The sequence below is a fragment of the Gastrolobium bilobum genome, unplaced genomic scaffold, assembly GCF_033153095.1.
Source record: "Gastrolobium bilobum isolate Gb01-03AN ecotype WA unplaced genomic scaffold, APGP_CSIRO_Gbil_v1 utg21897, whole genome shotgun sequence".
Taxonomy (NCBI): domain Eukaryota; kingdom Viridiplantae; phylum Streptophyta; class Magnoliopsida; order Fabales; family Fabaceae; genus Gastrolobium; species Gastrolobium bilobum.
The window spans coordinates 106,509-128,056 of NW_026900159.1; the positions used below are offsets into that span (position 1 = coordinate 106,509).

At 32.8% G+C, this 21,548-nt stretch overlaps 2 protein-coding genes across 2 annotated transcripts; one reads left to right on the forward strand and one right to left on the reverse strand.

Moving 5' to 3' along the window:
* Nucleotides 1–2,074: 2,074 nt before the first annotated feature.
* On the forward strand, nucleotides 2,075–11,467 carry LOC133295576 (glycine-rich RNA-binding protein 1-like). Its single transcript, XM_061494417.1, has 2 exons — nucleotides 2,075–2,146; nucleotides 11,186–11,467. Exons 1-2 carry the CDS (start codon nucleotides 2,075–2,077, stop codon nucleotides 11,465–11,467), a joined length of 354 nt encoding a protein of 117 aa, XP_061350401.1.
* A 1,653-nt stretch (nucleotides 11,468–13,120) lies between these two features.
* Nucleotides 13,121–16,655, reverse strand: LOC133295577 (U-box domain-containing protein 34-like). Its single transcript, XM_061494418.1, has 8 exons — nucleotides 16,493–16,655; nucleotides 16,177–16,259; nucleotides 15,919–16,046; nucleotides 15,384–15,569; nucleotides 15,059–15,263; nucleotides 14,816–14,917; nucleotides 14,242–14,670; nucleotides 13,121–13,882 (listed from the first exon to the last, which is right to left on the reverse strand). Exons 1-8 carry the CDS (start codon nucleotides 16,653–16,655, stop codon nucleotides 13,121–13,123), a joined length of 2,058 nt encoding a protein of 685 aa, XP_061350402.1.
* Nucleotides 16,656–21,548: the final 4,893 nt, after the last annotated feature.

Below are 21,548 nucleotides of genomic sequence, written 5' to 3' on the forward strand. Positions count from 1 at the left end.
TTACGGATCTATTGCACAATGTGACACCTTTTTTGGGCGTCACATGTGACGCCTCATTTAGGCGTCTCTCACTTGAGGGAAGACGCTCCAATGGGGCGTCTCACATGAGGTGTTGACACGTGTCATTTCTCTCCCAAAAAAAAATAATAATTTAATCATAAAACTTCTGAAGTTGATAACTTTTTACTCGTGTATCCAATTCAGGTAATTCTTTTTTTGATTCCACATAACTTTTCGAGATCTACGCAATGACATCTCATTTGATATATTTTATTTCTCACAAACATAATTTAAATTTGCAAGAATGGTACTATACGAGCGTTTAAACCTAAAAGTCTCTTAGGTGGCGTTTGGTTGATGAATATTTTTTATGAATGATAGGAAAATGTGATTAGTGGAAAAATGGTTGGGAAGTGAGTTTGGTAGGAAAATATAAAAAAAGTTGTTTGGTAGGAAAAAAATTTACTGGAAAAATTAGGTAACTTTTGTAAAATCTATGTTTGCCTTTTGGTAAAATATTGATGGAAAAAAAATGTGATATTACAAAAATATCCTTGTTTTTAAAAAATGACAAAATAATTGATGGTAAATTAGTAGTATCATCTCTCTTGCTTTTTCAAAGGGTATAATGGGTGTGAAAAAATGAAGCAAACAGTGGTTTAGCCATCTTTTTCAAAAAACCACCTAAGAAAACGCTTTTGAAACAGTGTCGAAAGCTGTCATTTTGTGATCCAATTGAAAAAGCTATGCATTTTGGATGGATGGCTTTTTGAGTGAATCTATTTGACCAAACAAGACATTTTTGGAATCCTTGTGTCATTTGCCTAGAAAACTTTTGTAAAGACGCGAGCCAAACACCACCTTAGTTCTTTCTGAATCAACACCAAACACACCAAAACCAAGTGTGTGAAAAAAATAGTGTACAATGTTATTGAACCAAATTCATATTGTGTATCGTTAGGTTGATTTTTCGTATCTTGAATCATACGGTATCATAAGTTACATCCTTCTGTTTTATGACTTTTTTTCTTTAAAGCCATTTAAATTATGTATGCCTAAGAGAAAGAAAAAATAAATACATTTAAAATAAAAATAAAAAAAGGACTAATGGGTATAAGAAAATAAAACTAAACCGAAAATCGAATCCTGAACTCTGAAGTTTGGAAACGACTCTGATACGAAATAATGGCTGGGTCTTTATTGCTGGATTCATTGGAAGCTTATAGCTTCTGAATGGTTTTCAAATTGATTTTTGAGTTTAAGTCACAAATCAAATCTTTATTTTGTTTTTCTTATTAATGATAATTTTTTAGACTTTTTTAAATTTAAATCACAAACCAAAACTTTATTTATTTTTTATATTAAAAATTAAAAAATGTGATTTTTTTTTAAATTTAAATCACAAACTAAATCTTTATTTTTTTATATTAAATCACAAATCTAGTACTCAGAGGCTTGTGGGTTTAAACGCTCTTATAATACCATTCTTGTAAATTTAAATTATGTTTGTGAGAAATAAAATATATCAAATGAAATGTCATTGCGTAGATCTCGAAAAGTTATGTGGAATCAAAAAAAGAATTACCTGAATTGGATACCCGAGTCAAAAGTTATGACCTTAAGAAGTTTTATGATTAAATTATTATTTTGTTTGGAGAGAGAAATGACACGTGTCAACACCTCATGAGAGACGCACCATTGGGGCGTCTTCCCTTAGGTGAGAGACGCCTAAATGAGGCGTCACATGCATGTGACGCCCAAAAAAGGCGTCACATTGTGCAATAAATCTGTAAATACTCCCCAAACTGTAATAAATGCGTAATTATTTAATTAAATTACAATAAATAAATTTTTTTGCCGGATGTGATGAGATAGATGAGCATTTGAGAAGTGGGATTATTGGGTTCCTTTGTTTGGTTTAAACGTTTTCTTCATATACCTACCTAAATCATTATGCTATCAAAACAATTTGCATGTCTATCTGATTAAGATTAAGAAAGCTAGCCAAATATTTCCTCTTGATATGTGGTATGGCATCTTAACTACCTAAATGGTCACATTGGGCAAGAGTAAGATGACGAGTGTACCCTCCAAAGTTGATGCTGAACAAGCTGAATCAGACAACTCTATCTGTATCTGCAGGATGGTGATTCCTTGAGTAGCTCAAGCCATGACGAACACTTTATAAGCTTGAGCATATGATCATGTTGGTTCCTGAAATTGTATATAGTAACGTTTTAGCACTCCTAAATCATGAGAAAAACACAATTCGATAGGGATCTCATTGTCAATATTTAAGACTAAAAGTTGTGCCTCCCATTTACCTTCTGCACTAGCAGCATTTGTGTTGAATGAAGTTCACAGGTTTCAGTTGAAAAAGAAGGCTTAAGAACAGAGATCAGACTTGGTTATTTTTAAAAACAAGGTTATTTTAGTAATAACAACTTTTTTCCCATCTATATTTTACCTAAAGCTAAACATAGACTTTATAAAAGATACCTAATTTGTCCGGTAAATTTTTTTCCAACCAAACAACTTTTTTTATATTTTCCTACCAAACTCACTTTCTAACCATTTCTTTAGTAATAACATTTCCCTATCATTCATAAATTTATCCTCAACCAAAAGCCAAATAAATTTTTTAAATGTGACGGAATTTTTTTTTTCAAAAAGGATAAAAAAATTTCAAATATAAAAAAATGTACTTAATTAAGAGTCTGTTTGTTTCGACTTTCAGAAAAAGCAATTTTTATCTTTTTCTTATTTTAAAAGTGCTTTTTATAAAAGTTAAAACTATTTATATTTTATAAAAATATTTAGTTTTTAAAAAAATATTTGACTTTTGATTTCTGTTTTTTTAGAAGTTAAATTTTTTAGCTTTTAAAAAGAGTAAATTTTTGACTTTTTTATAATTTCTGCTTTTTTTTAAAAGAGACATTCAAATGAACTTAATTTTTTTTTCTTAGAAATAAATAATTTTTGGAGAAAAAAAAACCCTAAATATGATGCATCAAAATTTTGTCCTACCTTCCCCGAAGAGGCGTCAAATCAAAATTGGTAGATCAATCAAAGGGAACAGATCGAGAACGGTCCCCATCTACAAAAGCAATATTAAAGAACGTGCATCAGTCTCTATAAGTCGTACCTTTACCCAATTTGCAACGCCGAAGTACGCAAAGGAAGCGTGCATGTTATGCCATTATAGTGGTACACCTAAGTGTTTGTTTGATTCGAGTTTTCATGATACTCCCGCAACCCAACGTAAATGAAGTTCACTGAAAATGATTGGAATAGGAAGTAGTAACCATTACAAGTTTACAACAATTTAGTACTAGTCATTGGCGAAGTGGTGGCGTAGAAGTTAAGGGATCATAGTCATAATAGACATAGAATTGGTGGGTGGATACTTCATTAGATACTGTGTTATGAGTTCGTTTTCTACATGGGACCACATGCACGTATGCCAATCTCAATCTCTGACTTTTTGGCCTCCTTCATTCCATTTGAATCATTTCATACAGATGAATTTAGGTAATTCGTGCTTTGCTGTTTACACATTGTAAAGCCTTAAGAAAATCAACTTGTCCTTTCCTTTTCTCTTTTGGTAATGTTGCTAGATATTTCTCTAAGGGTTAGTAGTAGCACTTAGCAGCCACTTATATTTGTGCAGCCTGACCCAAAATAAAAAATAAAAGGGCTACTTATATTTTGAATTTTTTTAAACATTTAATTATAATGATAAAGTAAACAATTATTTAAAATAAGTATTGAATTTTAAACTAAATAAAAATAATAACTTTAATATATAATTATTTGTTCCTTCATTATATTTATGATAAACAATTCTCCAAAAGTAAGTCCCCCACCCCCTCCTCCTGGCCAAAAAATAAAAATCAAAGATAGTAAAAAAAATGCTATGGCCCAATCAAAGTACAATTTGCAGTAGCAAAATTTGATTCTTTTTTATAAATCACATGTATCTTTCACGTAAGATAATTCTATTTGAGCCACGAATATCTATATCATGGTGGGTCTAACTTGTTGAGTTTTGTTCTTTATAATTCTAAAGTCCAATAGAGTCTAGTGTATAAGAAGAGCCCAAGAAATCTAAAGCTCATTATACTTAGGGCTAGGGTTTCTTGGAATTCATATATATTCTACACTTATAATCATCAACCTCTTAAGTCTTCACTTGACAGTTGTAGAGGCTGAGGTAATGTCATCTTCCTGAAAGTGAGAGAGTGCCCACACACTTCCCATTTTTCCTTGAGACATAGTCTGGAAGATCTGCCATAGTCCAGCTTCAAGAAGGTTGTTCGTGTTGCGGGGCTGAGGTGAGCTGTTCGTGAAGAGAAATCATACGAGGGAAGATTCTACATAAGACCTGCGCACCAAAAGGTAATTGTGAAACGAGGATGATTCGATAAGCATACCAATATACTAGATCCTAAATCGCTTTCGCATAAATCCAATAGTTCCTACCATTCGTATTAGAGCCTAAATCGCTGTACATTGATGTGTTAACTTAAAATTTTGTTTAACTCAAGTATATATGTTACAACTTGAATCAATCGTCTTTGATATTCAATAACAACATTTGATGGTTAATATGTTACGATAAAAGATTGAGGGTTAATATCTAATGGACAATATAATAATTGTATATGAATGAAAGGAGCTACATGCGACCCCTAAAGGACAACACATAGTACGTTTTTATATAGCAATTTTGTGAAAAGTTGTTACTCTTCTGAATAATATTTCAAATATATTTTGAAGTCAAATTATAAATTTGACATAATGTATATGTTACAATTGAAATTGAATAATTATATGAGAAAGAAGTTAATTGATGTGAAATCCTATAAAAGAGGTTGAGACTTGTTATTATGAGTCTAATTAAAAAATATTTATGCTAAAAAAAAATGCTACCACACGTTGGTAGCTTTAAAAAATACTATTTTTGTGTGAAATTACACATTGAAAAATAAGGATCCCGCATTATTTATTATACTAGATTTTTTTTTTTCCAGGGATGTAGTCTTCGTCCATTTGGACGAGACTAATCTTTTCAGAGCATAAAGTGTAAAAGTTTTTGCCACTGGTCTCAAATTGCTTTGTCCAAATTTTTAACTAGAATTTTTAGGAGCAAATAGTATTTTTCTTAATAAAACTCCTTACAATTTTTTGTGAATATTTTTTTCTCACAAGTATTTTGTCGTGAATTGAAATCCTTAGTATTGCAACTCTTAATAGATTTTCTAAGGCTTTACAATTACTATGGTAAAATGTGTGTCTATATATATATATATATATATATATATATATATATATATATATATATATATATATATATATATATATATATATATTTCTGCGGCCACTTTAGATAAGATTGTTTACAACTACTTCTTTTTAACTAAATATGACCGATTAAATATTAAAATTGTATTTTCTCTCCCCGCCACGTCAGCCGACAGTGTATGAGGTTTTTATATATATATATATATATATATATATATATATATATATATATATATATATATATATAAGGTAGGATCCTTTGACATCGGTGTCAAATTTAAAGTTCGACACCTCATCTGAGAGCCATTAGATCAAAAAAGATCAATGGTATCACATGCTTACAAATCAGAATCGTTGATCTTTTTTGATCTAATGGCTCTCAGATGAGGCGTCGAACTTTAAATTTGACACTGGTGTCAAAGGATCTTACGACTCTATATTATATATGACTTCTCGTTTCTCAAGCTGCTTGAGATAATTTTGTCTCTGACTACTAAATCATAATTGTACAAAGATAGATCAACGAAGAAAGAGAGAGAAAAATGAAATCATAACCATTCAAAGGTGAATCAATTAATATAAAGAAACAAATAAACAAAGCGACGTAGTTTTGGGGTGGCCGGAGATAAACTTATTTAAAGTTGCTGGAGAAATATTTTTCCATAAATATTATATATATATATAAGGAAAGTTATACTTACAACCTATTTTCGTTTACAATTTCTTACAACCATATATTGACCGTTGATTTCCGTCAATCAACGGTTAAGATTTTCGCAAATCAAATTTATTAATTAATTATTAATTCACAATAAATGACAACCGTTGATTGGCGGAAATCAATGATTAAGATATGATTGTAAGAGTTTGTAAACTATTTGAGTTGTATATATAACTCCTCCACACACACACATATATATATATATACACACCTACATTTTACCATAGTAATTGTAAAACCTAAGAAAATCTATTAAGAGATAAGTAAGTTTTAGGGGGTGTATTGGATTAGGATTTTAAAAGTTTTTTTTGAGATAAAATTATATATATATATATAGGGATAGGATCAACTTACACCGGTGTAAGAATAATAAATCTTACACCAAATCATAACCGTTGATTTCCGTGCATCTATCGGTTCAGATTTATTTGGAATTAAAAATTAATTAATTAATGAAACCTAATAAATCTGAACCGTTAGATGTAGAAAATCAATGGTTAAGATTTGGTGTAAGATTTATTATTCTTACACCGGTGTAAGATGATCCTGCCCCATATATATATATATATATATATATATATATATAGGTAGGATTATTTGACACCAGTGTCAAATTTGAAGTTTGACACCTCATCTGATAACTGTTAGATCAAAAAAGATCAATAGTGTCACATGCTTACAAATCAGAGTCGTTGATCTTTTTTTATCTATCGGGTCTCAGTTGCTGTGTAATATTTATATATATATATATATATATATATATATATATATAGGGTCAGGATCATTTTACACCAGTGTAAGTTACACTCTCAATCTTGTCCGTTGATCCCACTTATATCTAAGGGTTCTAAATTTTTAGTAATGTGAGTCATTGGATACAAGTGGATCAATGGTCAAGATTGGGTGTAAGACTTCTAACTCTTACACCGGTGTAAGAATATCCTGCCTATATATATATATATATATATATATATATATATATATATATATATATATATATTCTTTACATTTCTCGTTTAGTTTCATGAAGCTTCCCGAAAGGGATAACTCTTCGGAAAGTTGTTTAATTTGAATATCTCACCTCTTCAACATGTAGACAGAGTCATAGAGTATATATTATATACCCTTAGGTGGCGTTTGGTTGAGGATAAATTTTTTAAATATTAGGGAAATGTAATTGATAGGAAAATAGTTGAAGAGTGAGTTTAGTAGAAAAATGTAAAAAAAGTTGTTTGGTTAGAAAAAAAATTAGAGGACAAATTAGGTAAGATTTATAAAGTCTATGTTTGGTTTGAGGTAAAATATAGATGAAGAAATAACTTCAAATTACAAATATAACCCCATAAAAAAAGTGAAACCTTGGCACTTTAGATGAGGGTATTTAAGTCTACTAGTGGGTTGCTCTTTTGCCATTTAGCTAGCTAAATGTAAAATACCACCTTCAAGTTGTCTTTCTAAATAGTAACTTTATCTTGCTTTCTATGAACAAATAAAGAATGCTATGCAAATAAAACACCTAGGAAATTTTTGTAAAACCTTCTACCAAACATTGCTTTCTTACTTTGTCAATTTGATTTGTATAGCAGCATAGGTAAATTTTAAGAAATCTTCAATCAAACACTACCTTAGTTATAAGTCATTAAAATTCTTTATGACGTTATAGTTTAGACGTACGTATGCATTACAATTATACAGAATAGAATTACATAGTTATAAATATACAGAGTAGAAAATAAAAATAGAAATTATCAATTTCAAGACTGTCAACAATATAATTTTAAACGTTTATCATTCTCTTTAAATGTATAATTTTAGCCGTTCTCAAAATTAGTAATCTTCTAAAAATATGTTGTATTGCTTGCTGACTCATATTTGTTCATATGCTGGAGGTTCTGATAGTTCGGGGAGAACAAGACCAGATATTTTCCGTCCATATGACCACTGAACTAATTAAAGGAGCTAGCATGCATACAAGATACAACTTCCATAATTAGTCCTTGTTTTTTCCTTCTTTTCCTTTTGAGTTTTTGTTTATTCTATTAATCTAATCCTTTTTTTTTTGGACACACTATTAATCTAATCCTAATGACAAATAAATGCTACTATGATAATTGTGATTCCAACTCAATCCCTGATATCCTCCTTTTCTAGAATTGATTAATTCGTAGTTTATCTAAGACTATATAGTAGTAAATAAGAATTATAGGGTAAGGTCTTTTTTTTTTTAATATTAATTTGTTCTTGGTGTAAAGGCCATGGCCCATATAATGCTAATTACGTGCTGGCTTCTAATTGACGTGGTGCAGGATAATAAGTAAGAAGACAATATTGGAATTGACAAATGATTAATTCATCCCATGTGCCTCAAATTGAAAAACCTAGAAAATTTAACATTATTATCCTAAATATATTGAATCACATGATATATTCTTGAATTCATGACTGCTGCTATCTGTATTTATAAGAACACATTTTTTAAACATACCATTTTTTTTCTTTATTTTGTATTTTGTGATATTTCATTACTATCACTCTTCAGCCTCACTTAGTAGTAATCTTCATTAGAAACATATATAATTTACACAACATAATGACCTAAGTCAAGGCATATTAATAACAAGGTGCAATGATTTTGTAGTATAAAATCAAATTATAGGGTTGAAAAAGATTTTCTTCGCCAGCTGACACAACAAGCAAGTGGGGCCCATTGAAAACACGTGGGACTCACCTGTTTGTTGCATCAGTGCAAGAAAAAAATCTTCTCCAATCATATAATTTGTATACAATACTACAAAATCATTACACACCGTTATTAATATGCCTTAACTTAGGTTATTATGTCGTGTAAATTATATATGCTTCTAGTGAAGGTTACTACTAGGTGAGGCTGAAGAGTGATAGAAATGAAATATCACAAAATACAAAATAAAGAAAAAAAATGGTATGTTTAAAAAATGTGTTCTTAATAAATACAGATAGCACCAGTCATGAATTCAAGAATATATCACGTCCAAGATATTTAGGATAATAATGTTCTGTGACATAAGAAACCGTTACCCCTTATACTTACGCATATCTAATTACTAATTAGTATAACTCTGTCTCCACATATTTAACATCATGATGTCGATTTGCTAAGGTATCTTTCGCGCAATTTTTTTTATATATAGAAATTTAGAGTCTGAGAATAATTAACCTAGCCCAAGGTTAGGGCATATCTTTAGGTTCAATGAACATTTAAGTTGCAAACAAGAGGCCTTTAAATTCTAATTCAAACTATGCATTTATCATGAGTAAAATAATCAGCTAAGCCAACTCATGCTAATTGCTTTAAGTTGTTTATGGCCTCCTTTTTATCTTCAGCAAGGGTTTATTGCTTGTGAATTCTTTCCTCTTTTTTTATTTAATTATCTTCCTAGTGTTATTATATTGGAAAATCTTTTTCTTATGTTGATGTAGATAATTTATCTTATGTTAGTGAAATAAAATAATAAGAGGGACCTACAAATAATTGGAGAAAAAAAAATAAAGGTGGAACCTGTCTTTGTTATGTTTGTATAAAAATATGAGTTATCTTATGTTGAATCGGATAATATAACTCTATTATATTAAGGGCAGGTTTGAATTTCGTTTTTAAAAATAATTTTTTCATTTTTAGAATAAAAAAATAAAAGATTTGTTTGTTAAACTTAATTTTGTAAAAATTATTCTAAAAATTATAACTTTTTTAAATTTTAGAATTAAATTTAGAGAATATATCAAAGTTGTTTTTATTTTGTATTTTGACTTTTAATTTTCAAAATAAAAAAAATACAAAAAATATTTATTTCATTAACTATTCTATAAAATAATTTTAAGAAAAAAAAAAGCTCAAATAAACAGGCCCTGAGTTTGTCGATACCTATTACTTTTCTTTTCAACAAAGAGAAGAATATACGTTTATTGATTGGATATATCTATGGCTATTGAGCAATAGAACACTAACAAACACAATATAAACAACATTTACAATAATAACCAAATAAATCCACAATAATAAACATCCTACCTCGTAATTAAGAAAAATGACAAATCTGTTACTATTTAGCCTAAAAATATAAGTTGCCCAATCTATTACTGTTAATACGGTGTTTAATTTCTGTTTGGAACTTCCTTAATAACATGTTTGGTGCATAGTATAGGATAAAGCTTCATAGTATAAGATCTGATTGAATTTTAATATTATCCAGCATTTGGCACGGTATTATATAAAATAATATATTATATAAGATAATATCATTTAGTATTTGGTAATGCACTGTATAATACTATATATGATAAAAATATCCTTTAATAAAGAATTTATATAATTCTTCAAAAAATATCATATGATATTAATTTTTATAAAAATTTATTGACCAGTGTGTCCAAAATATAAATTAATTTTTATAAAAATAAAAATATTCGATATTTTAAAAATTAATATATTAAAAAAATAATTTTTATTTTAATAAATTAATATTAAAATAATATATTAATTTTTGAGAATTACATTGGTCAACGATGTTAATATATCAATCTCTTATCAGGCCTTATCCCTCACCCTTATGCTGGATTAAATTATACATCGTTTTGATATATTAAGGGATTATGCTATATAAGCTTATACTATACGATGGTCACACCAAATAATTGAAAATGTCATAACGTATGGTATAAGCTTATACTATCGTGCTTTATATCTCACTCCAAACAGTCCCTAATATGCATGAAAAATACAGAAGACAAGTTCTTACCTCAATCATGGTTTAAAACTTTCTAACCAAGAAATTACACACATCACAATAACATTAAAAAAAAAAATCAATCATAAACTTAAACTTGTATACAGATTACAAAGGATTTCCCCCAAATACTAATTGCATATATGATACCCTGCATTTTCCTAACAAATAATTCAGAGTTTCTATAACATTGCTGTACACTATACAACTACTTGTTATCACTTACCAACAAAAGAACACCCCATGAAGGAACAGTAGTAGGAGGAAGAAGGGTATAACATGAACACAAGAAAGAGAAGATGCGCCTGAGGCATAATAATAATAATAAGGATAGGGATATTCATGAGGTCCACCAATCACTGTAGGCTGTGCTGAACCTGATGAAGGTGGATTGTAGGACTTCAAAGGTGGTGGTGGAGCAGCCCCTGAAGAATGTGCTGCTGGGGTTGGTGGAGGAGGTGGTAATGGCAGCACTGGTGGTTTTAGCCCTAGTGATGGTGGAGGAGGATATGGTGTTAGGAGTGGAGGAGGGGGAGGATATGGTGTTAAAAGTGGAGGAGGGGAAGGATATGGTGTTAAAAGTGGAGGAGGGGGAGGATATTGTGTTAGGATTGGAGGAGATGGAGGATGTGGTGTTAAGAGTGGAGGATATGGTGTTAGAAGTGATGGGGGAGGATGATTTGAATATGAAGGTGGAGGATGATTTGAAAAAGATGTTACAATTGGAGGAGGGGGTGGTGAACATATTGTTGGACATGTGGCACATTCACTAATGCACAATAAACCACTTGAAGACTCTTCAACTTTGTCCTCAAATGTCACTCTGGTAAACAAAGCCAGCACCATGAATCCAACTTTTACAATCCAAGGAAACCAACTTTTTCTGATGAATCCCAGATTCTTGCTATGACCCATTTGAACTAAAGTAGGGTTGAGCTTGGAGAAACAAGGAAGGTATGTTTCTGGCCTAGTGAACTGAGTCATAAAGTCAGCTTTGGCTGAGTGATTATATAGATAGAACCAATGTGAGAACCAGGTAACTTCTCTCTGTGGTGTGCATTTGGCTTTTTGCAACTTAGAAGTTTGAATTATATTCTTTGATGCTTCCTTAATGAAGGGGTGTGGTGCATGGTGGAAAAGTATTAGTTCTCCCACTTTATTTTGGCCCATAATATAATTTATCAGATTTATACCCTTAATACATTGCCGTTTGCCAATGAATTCACTAAAGTCATGACTTGGACATATCTGTTATCAGTTAATTAATACACAATTTGTTAAAACTGAATGTTGCAGAGGATGATGAAATAATATCACTTGCATAAGATATTTATACATTAATTCAAGGGTCTTGCTAAGTGCCCTGACCAACTGGGAATTGCAGACATCATAAATAACCACTAATGAGTCTGATACTGTATATTTTTTCAATCTTCCCCACAAAGAAAACATGTTTATGAAAATATTGGACCTTCTTGTTACATTTTGGAGTAATCTAATTTGATATATATTTACGTAATCTGATGATAAGAATTATGGAACCCGTAACCACAGAATAATATAAAAACAGAAAAGCTTTAACTTCATTAACAAAGTTTATTATGGTAACAAAGTAATTTATTCTCCGAAGCAAAGCTTTTTCAATCTCTCTTTTTCTTATACCTTTCTCCAAACACAATCCATCTTTGCGTGGATCAATTCTGGCTTCAAAGTATTATACTACATGCTGATCAGTTTATACTTTACTTTGCAAGCTAGGATTCTGAACCACCTTTTCACTTGTGAGTTTAGGTAAATTCTTGTTAAAATAATAATATTAATAATTAAGAGTGATAGAAGCTATGGCACTATGGCTATACCCAATGAAACATGACTTACTGTAATGTCTTATCTATATTGCCGTCATGACAAGCAGTTCAAAAGCGTTCCACCTCTTTAAAGTATCACAGAATATTCTCTAACCTCGTAGATAATAAGACTCTTTATCTTTAACATCAATGAATATCAATTTTGTGGCACTGTGTTGGTTAAAATCTTGATGTGAAAACTGAAATGTCCTCCTCCTATATGTCACTCTAGTCAACACTACCACATGTCCTGAAGTTTAATGTTGTTTATGAATTATGTTTCTTATTTTTTGCATCACAATTCGACTTTCTCATCTTGGATTTCTAGGCATCTAATTGGACAAAAGTTAAGCCTTCCAATACAAGAAAACTGTTGGAAACTTACATTTACAACACAAGAATGCGTGTTGCAAAGAAGTTCAATGGAGCAAAGGGTTTCTACACGAACATGACAAGTAAGCCAATATACAAACATGTAACCTTTTTTATGTCTTTGAATGTGGACCTCGTGTAGGCGTAGGAGGGCGTGGTGAGTGGCTACAATTCTGATTATTATGTAATCTGTACCCAAAGTCTCTTAAACGATTAAGCTCTGGCACTATTACTGATGCAAGATCTGGCCTATCCTTCTTGCTGAGTTCTGCACAGCTCACTGAGAGTTTGGCAAATGCTACGGCCTCTTCAACTGGCCAATCAGTCACCCCAGGATCAAGCATATTAGAAAATGTTCCTTTTTCAATTGCCCTTTTGACTTGGTGAGCAAGCCCCATAGGAGGCTTGGCTGTGATTATCTGCATTAGCGTTATCCCCAAAGAATATATATCTGATTTGGTTGTTAACATTCCTGTTTGTTGATACTGAGGATCAATGTAACAAAAGGTTCCAGCAGCTGAAGTCATGTGATATTGTGTGACAGAATCTGCTACAGAAGGTGGAACTAGTCTTGCAAGACCAACATCACTTATTTTACTGACAAAATTTTTGTCCAAGAGAATGTTGGCTGGTTTAAGGTCCCTGTGCACAAGGGGTTCTGGCTTTGCTTGGTGAAGAAAAAGGAGTGAAGTTGCAATCTCAGCAGCTATTTCGAAACGTTTCCTCCATGGAATAGGAGGGCTGTTATGTTTCCGAAGCAATCTGTCTTCTAAGCTACCATTCTCCATGTATTCATACACCAAGCATCCATACTCAGGACATGCACCAAGGAGGAGAACCATATTAGGATGCCTAATGCTGCATAATACCTCAACCTAAAAAATGTGATCAGGAAAAAGTAGTTTTGTCAAAATTGCATAAACAAATTCTTCCACAAGTCAGAGGTTACACAATTATGATAACAAAGTAGTGAAAGACAAATCAAAGTGTTATTAAAAAGAAACAAAGTCAATTGTTATTTATCTGACCAAAGTTACTTGGAATGTTTCATATAAAGCCACCGCATATTCAGCATTAATATTTAATGCATACTTGTTAGAATAAGCAAAGTTACATACTAGCTTCATGAAGTATGATATATTAGAAAGCATTTTTATGTGAAGGATTCTTGCAAGTTAATTAAAATTCATATCTCATATATCTGAATATAAAAAACATTGCAAATATAGCATACCTCTTGTTGGAACTGCTCCCTGCCCTGGGAAGCATCAGGGTTTAAAATTTTGATTGCGACTGGGGTGTGATCAAGTTGGGCTTTAAACACAGGTCCATATCCACCTTCACCTATTTTCTTTGATGGGGAGAACTTTTGAGTGGCATGTTCAATTTCCTCTATGGTGTATTTTCTATATCGTTTATCATTTTGAGCCAACGCAGTTAATGCCCTATCCTTCTCTTCTGCCTCTCTCTTGGCCTTCATCTCTGCATGCAATCTTCTCTGTGCTTCCTTTTCAGCCATCTTCATAGCTTCCTCAGCTGCTTCTAAGGCAGCTTTTGCTTTAGCCTTCTCCTTTTTTGCCAATGCAAGAGCTGCTTCTTTAGACATCTTAGCTTCCTCAACCTTACGTGCCTCCTCCAGTTTCCATTGATTAATCTCCTTAGCCTGCCAATAAATTTCAGAACTTTTTGAGTAATCATACTTACTACCCTTATTTTATTATTGATATCAAATCCTGCTATATATGCAATGGTGAATGAAGGACTTAAGTATAATAAGTTTCATACGGTAATGGCATAATTAACATCACCTTGTTTTGGGCTGAGATTGCTTCTTTGCAAGCTGAGTTGTACATGTTCATAGTTCGCTTCAGTTGGAGCTTCAATCTTTTCATCTCAGCTTCTATCTCTCCCTGTAATGAAGTAAATATTCCATATAGTTAGATTGTTTTTCTATTAATTTTATCTTATTAATTTGGTCATATGATGGTTCTAGTTCTACATATGATCATTTTACTACTTATAGTCTTTTCAATCTTTTTTTTTTTTTTGACACTTACTGAAGATTGAGAATCTGATGCAAACCCTGAAGAATCACTTTCATCCGAGCTTGAGTCATGGCCATATGATGACCTCTGTCCACGGTTGGAGAGATCAAAACTATCCATTGACTGACTTGATGAAGAAGTTCTTGACTTCTCATGTAGATGTGATCTTTCTGATCTTCCACTGGTGACCCCTACTCTAAGTGTTTGTGACCTGTTTGCATTGCAGCCAAACCAAGATTATGAAAAAGAATTAGAACCCATTTTTTTTACTGATCTCAACATGACAATATGGCTGTTTAAAAAATTACTCATAAGTTTCATTTCATGGTACCTCACTCCATTTTCCAATTCACTAGGTGCATGTCCTGTTAGTTGTTTTGGTGGTCCAACCCCGTTTACCCTTGGTCGTAGTGCTGGTCGAGTTCCCACTATCTTCTCTTTTGAAATTACGTACACTGAACTGTATTCTGGGGCTGATTTGATTATGGCTGTAGCCACATTATTGCCTTTAAATTTTCTGAAAACAGCCACAACATTAAGAAACTTTAACATATTATATTACGGGAGAAGGTTATATTTATAAACTTTTTGTTTACAAACTATACTAAGTATGACCGGTCATACTTTAATCAAGAATATATGACCAGTCATACTTAGTGTAATTTGTAAAAAAAATTTGTAAACGGATCATTCCCCTTATATTATATATTATATATGTATGCATAGGAAACACAAAAATGTCAAGCAGGGGCTGAATTTTATGAGGACTAAAGTTATATTAAAGAAATAAAAATTAAAAAAATAAAATAAAATAGGGATGTCATGTTCCAAAACTTAACTTGCTTCCGGTCCTCATGTTCAGAGACCTTGCCAAAGTGTTCTTGGTCGAGGAGGGTGCACCAACAACGATAGTATGAATGTGATTCCTATGTGCATATTCCAAAATTCCTCTGACAACATCATTATCATCGATTACAGCTTCTTTCAACATAACCTGAATTAATTAATTAATGTGCAAAATCAATATTAGTGAGTTTAAAGTTTCAAGTACCACCAACATCATTTGATTGAATGTACAAAAATGAAGTAGGAATTAATTTTAATGAAAATCTCAAATCACATACAACTTTATGACGACACATTTGACGTAAGGGATTGAAAACATTGTCCATGTCGTCTTCGTCCGGAGGAAAAACATTGGTGCCCTCTGCATAAATCATAAACAATTTAGAAACATATATATATATATATATATATATAAAAATGATCATGACAATGCTTCTCCTATAATGACCATAAATATTGTCACGACTAAAAAAGCTTAAGATGTTATAAAATGATTTTATTATATCTCCAACATATTCATATTATACATATGTAACAAATTAATAATCTCATGTATAATTGTGTGATGAAAGATATGTATGAGAGGGTACCTACGATGAGGAATAATATTGTTTTTGTGCTTGACATGGACGGCGATGATGATTGAGTTATCAAAATGATTAGTTGTCCAACGGAAGGCATGGCCACTGTTCTTGTCTTTGTCTACAGCAACCATGGTGACGTTTAAGGGCAGCGTGCTACCATCATGGGAAGACATTGTTAAACGTGTGGCAATTGGCACTGCCACCTATAGCCGCCGCTGCCACTACCAACTCCTTCTCCACCGCAAGAAGGAGGAGAGGAAGCTTGGTTTTGGCTCTCTTTCTCCGGTTCCTCTTGCTGTCTGAAGAAGGAAATGGAAGTCCCCCATGCAACCCTCATGATCCATGATCCAAACCTACGGAACACGTACGTACAGCTAACGTTTGGATGTCATTCTCTGTCTTTTCCTTTCGATTTTTAGGCACTTTGACCAAGCCTGACCCAATAACATAACGTACGGAAGAGAGGTATAGGATCATTTGATATCGATATTAAACTTTAAAATTTGATACCAAATCATAATTGCTTATTTTCGTCAATTAACTATTATTATTTATGGAAATTAATAATTAATTAATAAATTTGATTCCCAGCAACTGATAATCATTTATTGGTGAAAATCAACTGTTAGAATTTGGTATCAAAGGATCTTATCTCAGCTTTAAGCCTTATGATTCTAAACTTTGGCAGGACCTTTCTAAATGTTGGAACAGTTTTTTAGCCGGTCTTCGATGGGAGGTGGGTGATGGAGAGACTATTAAATTCTGGGCGGATAATTAGTTGAATCTGGATGATAATCTTTGTAATTTAGCTCCTAATCATATTCCTGATCTGGAATTGCATAGAACCATTGCTGAGATCTTTCAGCATGGTACCTGGGATGTTCGATATTTGAAGCAATTCTTAAATGATGAGCTAATCTCTAAGGTGTTTTGCGTTCCTGTTACTTTGGAAGATAATACTGAGGATAGGTTAGTTTGGTTTCAGAATCATGTGTCATCTTCCTTAGTTAAGATTTCCTACTTGAGCTTGATGAATTTTCAACATGCTCAAAGGAATGTTCCCTGGAAGAAGATTTGGGACTGGAAGGGTCCAGAAAGAATCAAGACTATGATGTGGCTGGCTTTTCTTAATAAGCTTCCAGTTAGGAGTCGTACATGCAAATGGAATGGGGGTCCTAATTTTTGCATTAACTGTCCAAACAGTGAAGAAACTCTTATTCATGTCCTTAGAGATTGTTCTCAAGCCAAAAGATTGTGGATAGATTGGTTTGGTAGAAGGGTCCTCAACGATTTCTTCACATTAGACCTACAGCCTTGGCTCATAAAAAATGTGAGTAAGGGTTGGAATTATCAAATTCATGTTGATTGGAGAGATGTTTTCTATACTACTTGCTGGAATCTTTGGAGTTGGCGTAATCATCATATTCATGATGATAGTTTTCGAAGGCCAAGCAATGATAAGCGTGTCATTTCTGATTTTATTGCGCATTTAATTGAAGCTAGAGGTAAGAATAGAAGCATTCTTGGCAGCTTCCCTAATGCCCATCAGCCTACTAAATGGTGTCGTCCTGAACCTGGTCGGTTGAAGATTAACACAGATGGTGCTTCTTCCCTATCTAGGCAGCATGCTAGCTGTGGAGGCCTTGCTAGAGATCACAATGGTGCTTTTCTGGGTGGTTTCTCTTTCAGATTAGGTTTCTGTAATCCTCTTGATGCAGAACTCTCACTACAAGAAAAGTGGCAAATCCCGTCGGACGTATACAGGCGGTTACCAGAAAACCGTCTGTGAACAGGCATTTTAGGCGGTTATATAGGCGGATAAGAAGGCCGATGATGTTTGGGGTCATAACCCGTCAGAGATGGTGGCGTTTAATTAGGACCGCCTTTGTTCAAATATATTCTGAGGCGGATTGCTGGCGTTTGAGCTTCACCGCCTTCAAATATTAGGAATATCAGGTGGATCTGACGTCGGATGTTGGACGCCGTCGTTGAATTCTTGTAAAAAGAGGTTGATAGATTTGAACCGCCCAAAAAAAATTATCTCTTTTATATACAAAAATTCTTGTATATTTTTTTCTATTAATTTATTTCTTCTTCTGTCCGGCCAAACAAGTAAATAGTTTTAGTTTTACAATTCAGGGAGAAGAGGGAACTTGCGAAAGTGAGGAAGAGTGAACGAAAGGGCAACAGAGCAGTGATGATTGAAAGGGAAAAATTAAGGATCTTTCATGGCAGTAGGATCTTGCATCATTGTAAGCTCGAATATCATTTAGTTGGTTTGGGCAAGTGACTTGAGGGTTGGTTCGTTCTTACTGTCCAACGCTCGAGGGTCTCAGAAGGTGCATTTTTGGTGAGGGCAATGTCAAGCACTAACCAAAAATGCATATCTTCTCCATTGCTGCTGAAAAAGAAAAGGAGAATCCCACGAGCAGATCTAAGTCATCTGACAACTCCATCGCTGCTGAAGAAGAAAAGGGGAATCCAAAGGTATTTGATGTACAACCCCTTTCTTTATCTAATAATTTTCCAAAAAAAGAGCACTAAGTCACTTTGGTTTCGTAGAATAGTAATTGATTGTAGCTATGAGGACTCCGTATGTTTGAAGCAATGTCCCTAGCACTAAGTCATATCCCAACTTACCTATTATTATTTTGTAATTAGGGAAATTGTGACTGATATTAGGTAAGCACCGCACTTAGGTTATTATGTTAATTATTTGTTATTAGTTGGCTGTGAATGATTGTTATTAGTTGCATTTGATGTTTTATTGGTTGAGCTTGTATCATCTCTCTGATTGAAGTTTTACACTAGTATATAAAAGTCTGCTTCTATTTTTGTAAGATTATAATTGAGGTAATTAAGTAATAATAAACAGAACACTTTATTCTGTCAATTACATTTTTTCTGCAACTGAACTTCTCTGATAAGATATCAATGCTCAATTAAGATATACTTTGTTTAAATTCAACAGACTTTGGTTGTTGCTATTGTATATCAACTTAAATCAGTCAGCTGATAAAGCACAGTGCATCCCCCAAAATGACAATTGTAAGCAAGGCAGTAGCATCATTTCATATTTTGTAGCCAAACTCTATGCTGAATTTGTTGGTGGAATACTTGGCAGTTGGTGTTTCTCTTCCACTTGCACTAAGCTATCCAGAAGCTATTGGAATGATATGGTGGAGGTTCTTGAAGATTTCGATGAAGAGCAAGGTATTTTAGTTACCCCCTTATTAAGGTTGCCAGTTTTAGGACAGTGTTTCAAAGGCACATGGACCATGATCAGGTGAGGAGGATTCCTAAAGAGGAGATGTTTCGCTTCTCTCATCAGGTTCCTAATTACTTGCTTACTAGCCAAGAAGCTCATAATGCTCCAAAGGACTGTCGAGAGTTGGATCCAACAGCTACTCCTTTAGACCTCCTTCAGATAATCACAGAAGCTAATGAGGCATTGGATGATGTTTAGAAAGGCTAAGGAAGACACGTAGCCTAGTTCATCTGAAGAACATGCATTTGGAATGGGAGAGAGAATGCTTCAAAACCTTGTAGGGCAGAAATGTTACACGAGGATGGTAAACCGAAAAAGGATGACAGTGCACAGTGTAGAGAAATTGGCGTGACTGATTATGCAATAGGCTTGAGAAATTAAAATGAAGATAGCTTAGCATGTGATTACTAACTCTGCATGCTCTGGAAACCCATTTATTTAATATGGAACCTCTTTTATTTTGTTTGTTTAACACTTAAATAGTTTGTGAACTTTATGAAGTTAAGTCCCTTAATTCCCCATTGACATTTAAATTTTTGTTTGATTCATAGAAAGATTACAAGCGGCCTTTTGTAGAATATGATGGAAAACCCATACTTAGAAGGATGTAGACAAGAAGAAAAAGGTACAAAGTAGGGAATCAATGATGGAGAATTTCTTATCTTAGTTTGTTTCGAAACAGGTTTGGTTTTCACTTGAGATATAGTGTTTTTGGCTTTTCATTGATGAGTGCATCCATTCATTGGATTTTAGGTTGACTGTAGTCTAGGTGAGTATGAAAACATACATAGTTTAATTGGATCTCATCATTCTTTTGATTTATGCAACATTTTTAATATTTCTATAATATTCACATAGATTATTTTTCATCAACCAAATCTCCCAAAAAATAAAGTCACTGTGGCGGAGCTTACAAAGGCAAACTTTGACAGTTGCAACACGAACCAAATCATCCAAGCCTTGGCAACATGAATCAAGCTCATTTGGAGAAGTCGTTGGGTTGCATATTGTTCTTATATTGTTAGCGACTTGTTTTGGATTTTAAATTATTATTTTGAGGAGGAAATGCTCGCCAATTTTATAAAATTAAATCCTTCTCTTATGTTTATTTGTAATTTATATTGCATACTGCTTCGTCGTTAGTATGGAGTAATCTTGTTTCACGGTTTTTCTGGGCATCCATGGATTTTTTATTGCTTATGTCATCATGCAAGATATTTTAAGGATGATAATTGCTTGACTGCAAATTGTGATATGATTGAAACGACAAAAGCAATTTCATACGTTTTATTCTTTTGTTTAGAAACATTTATTTTTCAGCAAATGGATATAAGTATATAAAGTGTTGTAAAATGAAAGAATGATTTTTCAGGAAACTGGATGAGAATTAAAAGAAAGAAGGAACAATTTGAGTTATATTTCATTTGATGTACTGATATCAGTGGGAATATGAATGACAAGGGCTCTAAATTGTTTGAGATAGATGAACAAAAACATAATAGTACACAGATAGCTCCGGCAATTTAGAACCTTAGAGTGAACCCGTTTGAAACTTTCTCCAATATCTCCAAGTTCATCCAATGAAGTTTCTAAACCAACCATCGAAGATATATATACATACACCATGGACCCAACCATCCAAGACAAAAAGAATGAAACACATTGTTGGTATCAAACGATGCTCACGACAAAAAGAAGAAAACATGTTGGTATCAAATTTGAGTAAAAATTGTTGGTATCATCACACACATCTAATCTCGTCCATCACTATTAAATGAGCTCAACGTATCAGATACAG